This window comes from Chanos chanos, chromosome 8, assembly GCF_902362185.1.
Source record: "Chanos chanos chromosome 8, fChaCha1.1, whole genome shotgun sequence".
NCBI lineage: Eukaryota > Metazoa > Chordata > Actinopteri > Gonorynchiformes > Chanidae > Chanos > Chanos chanos.
In genome coordinates this window covers 29211657-29223959 of record NC_044502.1, presented here as the reverse complement: position 1 = coordinate 29223959, position 12303 = coordinate 29211657, and the positions used below count along the sequence as shown (strand labels likewise).

The 12303-nt window shown below is 41.7% G+C and overlaps 1 protein-coding gene across 1 annotated transcript; it reads right to left on the bottom strand.

Annotated features, from left to right (window-relative positions):
- Window positions 1–2507: 2507 nt before the first annotated feature.
- On the bottom strand, window positions 2508–12054 carry ccnjl (cyclin J-like). Its single transcript, XM_030782725.1, has 5 exons — window positions 11977–12054; window positions 9050–9260; window positions 3687–3986; window positions 3186–3345; window positions 2508–3018 (listed from the first exon to the last, which is right to left on the bottom strand). Exons 1-5 carry the CDS (start codon window positions 12052–12054, stop codon window positions 2508–2510), a joined length of 1260 nt encoding a protein of 419 aa, XP_030638585.1.
- Between the last annotated feature and the right edge of the window lie 249 nt (window positions 12055–12303).

Sequence of the window (12303 nt, the reverse complement as noted above, 5' to 3'; positions counted from 1 at the left end):
CCGTACTATTACCCTTAAATTCACTTAGTTCTTAAGGCAAAATCTTATGCCTTTCTCCTTAGGACAATCCGCATTCCTCGGGTTTCTTGCTCTTTATGTGTTTAGTGTCAGTGGCAAAAGGAATCTTACCCATTGTCTACATCTCCGCACTTCAAGGGGAGAGGTTCATCAGAAAAAAAGAGGGGGAGGGCACTGGCATTTGGGGTGGGGCTAATCAACACCCCCCACGCACACACTTCCCCCCTAAGACCTTTTCATGTGCGACGAGTTCAGACATTCGTATTAAACAATTCCCTATGAGACATGCAAATTTACTTAACAGACCTCAAGACACGCCACATGCCTCCGAGTAAAGCACGTTTATGTCAAGGTGTGAATGAGTGGAAAAATACAGAGACTCATTTATTATTAGTTACCATTTTTATTTTTTTTTTAAATGTTTTTTTTTACCAAAGGACATTTTAAACTTCCCTTTTCCCAACCCTACATCTGTTTCTCCTTCTGTCATCCATATGCACTGGACTATTTAACTTCTAGAGGTTCAGGAGACCTTGGTTGCAATGTGCAACATATTCTCTAAAGGAAAGCAGACCACTGCCTCTCAGCAGTAATAACAGCAGTAAAAACTAATTCTACTTATAAAACAATACAATAATAAAAATAATAATAAAAAAACTGTAGTGGCAAGGGTGACATAGTGTTATGAGTGGCTACAGTAAGAGGCAAAACTAGAGATTACATATTGCACACAGAGATTCCACATGCCAACAAAACTGAAGTATACAACTCAGTGCCTGTCTTTTGTTTTCCAGTAAAACTCAGCTAAGCAAAACGTGGCACTTAAACGTAAGCTAAGCAAAACGTGGCACTTAAACTTAAGGAGAAGACAACGTAAAAATAAAACAATGAGTGTTTTTTTTTTTTTTAGAACAAGGAGTAGCGGGGGGGGGGGGGGTGTTGGTTAGAATCGCAATAAAAAATTATGCAGAATCAGCACACAAATGGACACAATCTGAGGTAGTTCAAGGTTCAGGACTCTAGGAGAACGATTTTGATCCAAAGTCCAGTAAAGTGGTTCAAAAAAGCTTATCACCATCCTCCAGCAGGATGTAAAGCTGAGACTTTGGTCTCACTGCTGATCAACTATTTTTTTTTAGGACTTTATATGAAAGCCAGGGGTCTGTTTAAACCTGAGAGATATGTATATGTATATGAAGAAATCTTGTACGATTCATCACAGTGGCAGATCTCAAAAGACTGAAAACGAATGCACTGTCTATGAGAGAGCAGACTGTTTTAGAAAGGTCCTGATTTTACTCAGTTAATCTTGCACTGGAATCTTGCATCATACACTCACAAAGCTGAGAATGCTTTTACCAACACACACCAAAAAAAAAAAATGCAAACGACCACAATCCTGGTGATGTTATGTTCTGTTCCATCTCTGACACCTCCGTACAATTCATCATGTCCCAAAACATAACTATCACCTATGTGTGCATCTACATTAAAGCAAGTCAGTAGTGTACCCGGTAAATCTACAGCACCTCATTACAAAATTGAAAAACAAAAAATTAAATCAACAAACAAGCACGAACCACAGCTCGATCCATCCACATAAACAGTGTTACAAATATTCAAATGAGACTACAGTAACTGATAGGCTAAGGGGAAAAAAAGATGAAAGGAATTAAAAACTTCTCCTTCTACCCAAAAACAACAGAAAAAAAGAAAACGAAGTGTACTTTAACATGAAAGAACTACTTCAATACAAACATCAGCTGTTTTCAATAGCACTGCTTTGTTTTGTTTTGTCTTGTTTTGTTTGTTTTTCAAGTATCAATTCATCCCTGATATGTGGCACGGCACCGTAAACAATACTTAAAAAAAAAAAAAAAAAAAAAAAAAACAGTTCCACAAGTTCCTTGATCATAAAGCCATCGTTTCATGTAAGGCAGCAGCATCAAATGACAATACAGTAATTCCAGAGTTGATGTCTCCTCAAAGGTATGGTATCGTGCCATCCGTTATGCCTCTCTCTGTCGGAGAGCAAAAGAATGTTCATACAGGACGTGTGTGTCCGATATTCAAACCCTTTAAATGAAGGGGTCCAAAGGAGAGCTCAGAACAATAGATTGGGGAGGGCAAACTTCCACTCTGCCTTCTCTAGTTTAACTGACATTCAGTAGAGAGACTATGTTGCATCCGGAATTCAAATGGGTAAAATTGTAACATTTCATTGTCTGAGATCATGAGAAGTTCCTCAGTCGAATTTGGTGGAAACAGCTCAAGGGGTCAGCACTCCATTTGAGTCAAAATGGAGAGAGCCAGTATCACGTCAACACTATGATCTCTGAAGGGTCCACTCTGGAGTTGCTGGTCTTGCGTTTAGAGAGTCTTTGTCGCCGACGGATGCCGATCCCCTCAGGGCTGGAGGAATTAGGCAAGGCAGGGAGGGCAGAGGGCAGTTGGCGCCCTCCTTTCGGTTTACCCTCCCTCTCCTGGCGTCACCTGTCAAAACAGCCCGTAGCAAAGCCGTGGTGGGAACCCAAATACCCTCCGCCGCCGTACGCCAGGCCCACACAGTGACGAGGCTCTGCCCCCACGCTCATCTGCATGGAGAGGGGGCTCTGGAGAGGCCAGCCACGTAAGCCTGAGGCAAGCCCGTGGGGGAAAGACGGGAACGACCCGCCAGGACCGGGTAGAGAACCTGACAGCAGGCCGGCCTGGTGGGGCTGGAGGTAGTCACGTGAGCTCACGGGTCCAAGAGGCTGGCAGTCCGCCAACATTTGGAGCTGGGACAGCTGTGAGTAACCACCCACTTGGAGCAGCAGCGGCTGCTGCTGCTGCTGCTGGGAGCTGGAGGTGGGCTGTCTATGCAATGCCGAAGAAGATGAGGAGGAAGATGAGGAGGCTGGGCTGGGTGAGGCATGGGTATGCTGATGGTGCTGGTGAGACTGGCCAGATGTGGGCAAAGACTTGGATTTGTTGGCTTCTTTTACATCGTTATCATGGGCACTAGAGGAAAAAGAGAGAGAGAGAGAACATTTTGAAGGAGAGTGTACAGATCTCTAGGTACATTAAAGAAAACACACACACACACAACCTGGAGCTATATATGGGGTGTTGATGGACCAGAGCATTTTGATGTGCTGATGAACTAGAGGTAAATACTAAACACTTACACCAGCATGAGCTGTATGCACTGAGTCAGGTGGTCCCAGGAGTAGCCGGTGAGCAGATGGAGTACTGTGGTCCAGCTGGGAGAGATCTGCAAGCAGATTCGTGAGGCAGCAATACAGGCTGCTGCCACCTGAGACGGTCTGAAGCTCAGGAAGGCATGATCTGAAACAAAGAGACACACGCACACGTGCATGCACGCACACACGCACACACACACACCCACACGCACACTGTAACCACAAGACTCAGGGACATTTTTAGCAACATCAGCAAGATCACTGACAGCCTATTTCATGATTAGTATTGTCATTATGTGCCAAGAAATTTCCCATAACCCCTTTCCCCATATTCTTTTCTAGATTTTCATCTTCAGCAAACAAGATAAACTTAGAAGTTAATCCAGATCTATAGTGCAGTCATGGAACTTCTCCATAACTAATAGTCTTGGTACACAGATTAAAAAAAAAGGGGCGGGGGGGGGGATAGTTCAGACTCTGGCTGACCTTGCAACGAGACCTCCAGAAAGTAATGAGTGTATTTGTCCATAAAGGCTTTGGTCTTGGAGAGGGAAGAGAGGGGCCATCCATTATGGAGATCACCCTCCTGCACTCCAGCGTGGAGGTAGTAGTCAATGAAATGGGCGGGTGTGGGTAAACACAGGTTCCAGCCAAACGTCTCCAGTAGTAGCAGCTCTGTGCGAATGAGGTCCTGTTTGTTGAGGGTCAGGTTGAGACTGCACATGAAGCCAAGTGAATTGAGTTGTTCCAGCTTAGGCACGCGGTCCTCCTTCTCCTCAAATTTACCTGAAGACAGAACAAAAGGGAGAGGGCGGTCACATTTGTGTGTTGAAAGGTTAACGTCTGTTCTGAATGAACGAACAAACAAATAAAATTGGAAAATTACAAAAAAAACCCTTTTCCTAAACATCATCTTTTGTGCAGTCTGATAGTTAACTCCATTACTACCTTATTGGCCAAGCTATAACATATTTAGGTGCTCTACAGCTTTGGTAAACCGAATTCTAACTAGGGCTGGCAAACAGATGGTATTGCTGTCCATCTCATCTATCATAACAGTCCCAACAGCTGTACTTGGCCCTGTTACAATAGTACTTGGAAATATAATTATTTAAACAGTTACTTAATATTTTGGCTGCCTTGCTATTCTTTCACCTTTGTTTACATTGGGCAGCGTTGCAAAAATGGGAACTGAAATGTGGCAAATAAAAAAAACGAATAAAATATTGTTTCCTAAAATGTCACACAAATTGACAGATGGGGTAAATCTGTATATTTTATACTCTGTCTGATTAAACAGAAAAAGGACAATTCCAGCTAATGCTGAAAAAACCTACAAATGAATGCTTTCTTTACTCTCTCTTTGTCTCTCCCTGTTTGTCCGTGTCTGTCTGTCTCCGAAAGAAGGCTGATTAATCGAGTTGTGTTTCATAAAATTGAGCAATGAGAAAGAGGGTGATGTAAAAAGAGTTTTTACTGCCAGAGTGTCACACATCATAACTTAGGGTTTTTACTCAGGATTCCCAGACATAAAACATAATCCTGAACAGAAAACAAATCATTCAGATGAAGAACTACAGAGAGAGAAACTGGAAACCCCATGCTGAGGGGAGGCTTAAGGGATTGTAGGCTCTGCTTGTAACATTATTCCTTAAGGTCATATTGTGCTCAAATTGTCTATTAATAAAAAACACCTGATTTAATTAAGGGCACCATGGAAACAGCTGTTTGTTCAAAGGACTGTTTGCTGGAGAGCAAATGACAGGGAGCACATTGCACCAACCATGTGCAAAACGCTGAAAGATTAGTGGAGGACTTCTGTACCTCTGTGGAGGCAGTGAATGCCAGAGATAAAGAGAACAGCTACGGGTTTGAAGGTCAGAGAGAAGTGAAGAGACACCTCATTTTCTCCAGGTGCAAAATGAGATTGCTTTAGTAACACTTCAACACCACCATGACACCAAAGAAGAGTTGCTCACAACACAGAAAAAAGGAAAAATATCAGGCTGTCATATCACTGAAAACTCCTATACATTCTGTCCTGAAAACATCAGCACCAAGTCATCAACAGAATGTACTTTACACAACATCACAACATTATAACCTACATCACTGAAACCTGTCTACATGACTGTATGGCAGCGATGGTAAAAGTCACGTTAAATCTCAGATCTGGGAAAACTATACCAATTAGTTATTCTAACCCTGGCAATTTTAAAAAACTGGTAACGATATGCCAACTGGAACTGGTAACGATTGGAGAGTAGGTCACTGTCTTAAATTCCTTTCTACCATTTGCTCTCTCTCTCTCTCTCTCTCTTTCTCTCTCTCAAGGTGTTAATGTCTTTACAGCCAAGTTCCAGGCAGCCTTGTATTACTTCCCCTGCAGTCGGATGCCACAACAATGCAGGCCCCTCCCCTCCATACCCCCACCACTTCCCCCCCAACCACTCTCCCCGGCCTAACCTACAAAGCTTTTGCTTGGATATTAACAGGGAGGCCCCTCGTGGTGGGTGTAATGGGGGCCCTGTGTGGGGCAGGAGGGTAGAGGTAAAACCAAAAAAAAAATGCCTCAAGGAAAAAAATGGCAACACCTGCATTCCCTAACCAGGCCAAACTGCTCTCAGCCTCACACACAGGCTTAATCACAAGGAGGACTTTTTCTAAAGTTAAATGATTGACCTTTTGTTTATTTGTTTTAAATGTCAAAATGGCCCTTTCACGGAGTTCAGTTGTACAGCACATGATCACTTTTCCTGTACATGCAGGCCATGTGGCTTTAAATTTAGAATCAGAACTGGACTGTTGTTGGTGAGAGCTCTGGTGGACACATTCATTACTGGGGTGAATTAAGGCCTTTCTCCAGCATTCAGTGTCAGAGGAATATGGGGAACACTGTCTTGATTATCAGGAGCGCTGAAACTCCAAAGTGCCCCTCAACACTTCCGCAGGCCGATTTTACTGTGGGTCTGCTGGTGTTTTAATGCAAGTAACACTGTGAGCACAAGCCAAAAAAAAAAAAAAATCATATGACCTGATTTACTAAGCTGGCACACAGAGGTTTGCTGACCTTAAAGTGGTGATTTGTGCAAGTTGTGGACTTTTTTTTTTTTTGGTACAAGTATGTCGATTTATATTCAGATCTGGGCAACTTTGCCATGATCAAAGAGTGTGAACCCCAAGCAGAGTGAGTGTTCAACTCTCTTGTCTTTCTGAGATGCCAGTGGCAAAACTTAATAAATGACTTCTGTGGCCCCAGAGGAACTAACAGCTTGATGTACTTTTCATCAGAATTCCCAAAGTCAAATGTCAGTTTTCTGCTCTATGAGCAAACATGGTAACCTGCCATGAGGCTAAACAGGAACTGTGAAGCAGTGTGTGTCTGTGTGGTTATTGAATCTATACCGTCAATACGACATAACCAAATTATGGTATTTCTCTATAAGTAATATGTCCACAGAGGGCAAGACAACCCATCCATATGTATGGCCGTTCGACTTCCTTATTCAATAAAAATTGATTTGAGGCAGGGTATTTCTGTTTTTTTTATCGTTGTTAAGACTACAGTTATTTTACAACTGACTTTAGGTACTGTAACAGTATTGTAACAATTATTTTCGGCTAGTCTTAGTCCCTTGTGAGCATATTTTGGGAGGTGTTTGGGCTAGAAATTGGGGGGATTGATTATTGAAATAAGTTTGCAGCTGTTACCAATTATTGCAGTCTTGGTACATCTCCCACATATAGGAAATTATTTATTTGCACATTTCATTTTTCTCCAATTAGGGGCATACTTATTAAATCCAGTTATAACACACACATTTTAAAGTTACACCCCCCATACACCCTAGTGCTTTTACAATAGCTGCTTTCTGTCCAAATTAGTCCAGGCAGGGACATTTACATTACGCCTCTCTATTAGAAATTTACACAGTATGTCTTTTCATGCACGAGACTTTGTCTTCAAAATCTGATAATATTTTCCAGAACAGAATAAAACTAAAAAGAGGAATGAACTCAGATGGTGCTCAGTTGTCTTACTGGGACAGCTGATTCTTGCTCCAGAAGAAAAAAAAAACGGACCTCTTCAAACAATGAAAGCCTTTCTTCACAGGCTTTGTAATGAGACATGCTAGTTAACATAACAAACCTCACCGCAGCCTTTAGCATGGGAGGAAATGCAAAAATGCTGGTTTAGCTCATGTTTCTTCAGCCAGCATGAGGGTTAGATGGGCTTATATGCACATGTGTGCCTAAATCCTTCCCCCCTCCTCATTTTCACAAGCACAGCCGAAGATAACAGACACTGAAGGACCAAGCCTCGGTGCCTCCCATATCTTGCTATTATATCACTAACGGAGAAAACCATGACATGTTCCATAATGAAACAAATTGTTCAGGTATAGGGCATTTATTCATGTTTGTTGTTAAAATATGATTTTGTGCGTTTGTCTCTGTTCTGGGTACTGCCCCCCACCCAACCACCATATCTCTCCACCTCATGGCCCCCCACCCAAACACAGATGTATAAGTTAAGTAAAAAAAAAAAATGCCATACTGAGAATTGACAGTTTCACTTAGTGTTCACTGAATAGACTGCTGAAGCATAATGAGCTACTGAATGGAAATTAAGCTGAAGCCTCAGGGTTGGGAGTGCAGCATGACTCCAAATACCACCCCCTCAACTCTCACTGGATTCAGGCAGCCAAGGGCTCTGTGAGAAGCCCAGTAAATGAAACAGCACCAGCATGAATCAATGATTTCGGGGAAGGGAGAGATATTTTGACAGCGTATATAACCAAGGCCATTATTCATTCAGTTGAACACAATTAATTAATGTCTGCACAGTGCCAATAGGCACCCAAACAGTCCTTTCACTTAAAAGAACAGCATTAATGAAGGTCAGAGGAGTAATAAGAAAACCTTAGACTCAAGAAACCTCATTATGAAACCAACCAGAATGAAAATATTACACAAAAGGCTAAACAAGAAAATTAGAAAATTAGGATCAGTGTTTCCAGAACTGCATGTAGCAGGCCACATCGATGTGCGATCTTCTTATTTCCTCAAAAGCATCTCACAGCTTTCCTGTCACAAGCCTAAAATCCTGATCTTTGAGCTTACGATTAAATAAAAATGCTAACGAGTCATTTTAATCACATATTTCTTTTTACTTCATTTACTTTCCAACATGCAACTCACTGTCAGTGAGACAGCTTATTGGGCTAACGATTCCATACCACAGCTAAACGCCAGCTCATGGGCACATTAGCACCTCTGTATCTGATACGTCTGTTTGCATGTGACCGCAACATGCCTGCTATCCCATTCCACGGTTAAGTACCTTGTTAGTCCACATATAAAAGGCTCATTTAGTGTTCCTGAGACCCTAAATAATAAATATAGCGAGGGCAGTAAAACATCGTCCTTCTACTCTTACAGGTCATTTTCAGCTAATATATAACAACCACCTTCTGTCTTACTCCAACTGCACTGCACTCCTACATCTAAAGTCTTGCATAATACATAAATGCCAAGGCAGCACCCTCAGATTTGTGCATGTAATAAAGTTGCCGTGGAGACTGACGGGGGGGGGGGGGGGGGGGGGGGGGTCTGTGGGGCCAACAGAGGACACAGTCTCTTATTCACACAGCTGTCATTGAGCACAATGTAGCAGCCAGCCACATCGGCCCAGTCCACGAACACCAGCCGACAGGCAGACAGTTACAGTTTGAGCCGTATACCACTGAAAAACACGCCAAACATACGGCTATTACTGCAGGATGCCGCTAGATAACATCGGGATCAAAGCCAATGATAGGTTTTCAGTGGATAACCTGGTGACTTACTGGCTAAAAGGAGACAGGACAGGGCAATGACGTAGAGCTGCCGCACAGCTACGTCATAGTGATCCATAAAGAGGTCCAGGAGGTAGACGGCAAGGTGGCGTGCTGTGGGGCACAGCTGGTAACGGTTACTGAGGATGGCCAGCAGGTCTGCAAAGTAACGCCTCATGCCAATCTGAGGAGAGTGGGCCTGATAAGTGGGCAGTTTCAGTTCCTGAGGGACAAAAACAGAGGAGGAGAGATGAGATGAAAAGAATGCAGTTCGAGGTGAGAAAAGGCTTTTTGAATTCATTGAAAGTATAGTTGAATACCACTGAAAAATGGATTGCATGAGAGGAACGTGCATTGCTTGCTTTGAGAAGCTATTTTGATGAGAGACTATTCAACATAAAACCATAAACAAAAACCCTAAACAAAACATCACCCTCTCTCTTAACCGTAACCACAATACTTTCAAAATCATTTTCATTGGAAGAAAAAAAGAAACTATATTAAAACACAAAGGAACAATTTTTTTTTTGCATGCATGCATCAAGTTCTGATAACCTCAAAGTAGTTACATAAACTTATCAATAAATGATCCCAAGTTGTGAAATGAGAACATTTCTGAGATGAGGAGGTTTAACACTGACATTAACATGTGCATGGCTTGGGAGACTGAAGCCTCTGCACTTCGAGCAGGCCCAGCCACCATCTGTCCCCCTGTTGGATTGGAGGGGTGGGGATGTGTAGCGGGGGAGGGTGGCGGAGAGACTGGGGCCTGACCCTCTCCACGCTGCCCTTTGTGAAGCTTTGCCTGTAATTTAGACAACTCTACAGCTGCTTCCTTATTTGAATGGCTGATCATTTCGTTGACTGCACGTCTGCTGACGCGAGATGCTACAATAATACTGCAGTGGAGCACTGCCAGAAAAATCTGTTTAAAAAAAAAAAAAAACGCGAAACCCAGTTATGTAAGTCAGTCCGCTCTGCTACTAACATGTTGTGTGAGTTGCTTTCACATCAGGTGAGAAAAAGAGGGGAAATTTCCGTTCTTGTGGCCACGAAGGACAAGCTGCCAGACAAAATTCTCTTTGATTTTCTCATCTCACTTGATAACTGAGAATATATCAGAAAGCATTACGTTCTTTGGTAACATTAACCAACAGAGAAACACATTCTCCCGAAGCTAGTTTAAAAAGAAAAAAAAAAAACAATACCTTCAGTTCTTTGAAAGGGATTGTTCCACATCATTAACACGTGCTAATAAGTGAGTAAAGTTAACTGTTTACTTATGGTTCAGACAGACATACCACAGAAGTTTGGAACATTTCATCAGTCTGACATTCAAATTAAGACATAATCTTATGTAAATTTGCACAGTAATTCGGGCAAATATTTGTGTATTCCATTTCCTGAGCAATGTGCATTGGGGAATGGAAAGGAAGGGCTCCATGGCAACAACTCAGCTACACGCACAACTATCAATACATTTCTGAACAAACTCTTGGCACTTGCAAACTGCTTTCATACATACACAGCAACACCATTCAACATAATAGTTCATTGAAGTAAAGATGTCCAATCATGCTGCTAAAGGCAAGATCAGCCAGAGAAAAAAAAAAAAAAGAGTTGATCAGCCTTCAAATACAAACAAGATCTAGGGTGGAATCCATGAATGAAGGAGGGGTAAATCCTGAATCGGGAGGTTATTGTATTTTTTTCACTGTGCATCTCTGTGCTCCCATCAAGGTTGGGTTGTACAAACAGGTATTTAAAAGCATAAGACAAAACGTGATTTGTAGTCTAGACTCCAGGCCTATTAGAAAAGTCAACACAAGCTCCAGGACAAACCCACAGGAACAAAACACTTCCACTCAGCATTCCAAACCGGATGTGGTCATGTTATACAGCCCCTCCATAAATAGGCCAGACAAAAACAGTCTCTCTAAAACACACATAGACACACACAGAAATCTAAACTCCACCAAAAGTCAGCTTTCAACAAACTCTTGACTCATGGGCCAAAGAGATTGCTTAAATCTAGTTAGAGACATTTCCCTGACTTTGCAGAGCAAACAGTGGCTAATTTTACTACTCATGTCCTTAAAAGATGGATTTTTCTTCAGTAACCTGCCATCAAACAGTTACCAGATAAAATTAAGTTGTGGGGATCCAGATATTTGTAAACAACAATTATCTTACATTGTTTTTCTTTTGTTTGTCTGTTTGTTTTTTGTTGTTGTTCTTTTTGCATGTGTGTGTGTCTGTGTGTGTGTTTTCCCTCCCAAAAGACTCTTCACCAGCACAGCAGCACCACAATATTGAAGTTTCTTTAAATGAGAAAATGAGACATTCTAGCTTTTTTTTTTTCAATTAATTGAAAGCACAATATTCAAAACACTATTTCAAGTAGGCAAATACTCTTTCACAATGTTGTGAATAAAAGAATGAACTGATATGGGGAAGCAAACTGATTTTTTAAAATTTACCATTTTACATTATGGTTTCATGTCCACAGAGTTCACTTTTAGTTCTGTTCTAAACCCACAGACCCACAACTGTGGGGATGAGGGGGACATCTCTTTATAACTTGAGGACAGTGTGCAGACTGTGCACATGATCACAGACTGAAGGGGACCAGTGGGATGTTTTCTAAGGGACGTGCAACATTTCACACATTTTCATCAAAGCCAAGAACAATTTGCACAAGTCTGCCATACACTTACAGTAAGCAAAAATCTCTTAACAGCAGTAAAGTTGGGTAAAAGGTGCTATCAAGTAAAGGTAAGGTGCTGAATAAAGTTGATAGCCAAAGTCAGCAGTTCAAATCTCTCAAAACTGGCAAAAATAATTTGAGGCAGTAAAGATTTTCAGAAAATCAGAGGAGTTGGTAAGTGAATGAAGATAAAAGAGGAAAGAAAGAAATGAGAGAAATAAACGCCACCAACCTTAATTCGAAGAGCTTGATGGATATCTGTAGCAAGCTGGCTTTTCCACCACTGCTCCTCTGGCTCCATCTTTCCCATCCAGAGAGAGGGCCCTAATCTATCAGTCAACAGGCCAAAGCACATCTTTAAATAAAACATTTACTTTGAACCTTTATATTAAACTCATTTTTAAATATTAATAAACTAGCTAAACACACTTCTCCCTACACTATTTATTCGTCAAAGGTAGTTACAATCAATCAGGTCAAGTCAAATCTTAACAATCACAGACGATGCGTTTCGTACTGAGAATCATTCCACAAACTGAAAGAAACTGCGAAAAAACTT

Excerpts from the sequence above, each read along its gene's own strand:
- ccnjl (XM_030782725.1), bottom strand. The coding sequence starts at position 12,054 with ATGGGAAAGATGGAGCCAGAGGAGCAGTGGTGGAAAAGCCAGCTTGCT. Across the intron at positions 9,261-11,976 it reads ATCAAGCTCTTCGAATTAAG|GAACTGAAACTGCCCACTTA; the intron begins GTTGGTGGCGTT and ends TTTGTCCCTCAG. Across the intron at positions 3,987-9,049 it reads GTCCTGTCTCCTTTTAGCCA|GTAAATTTGAGGAGAAGGAG; the intron begins GTAAGTCACCAG and ends TTCTGTCTTCAG.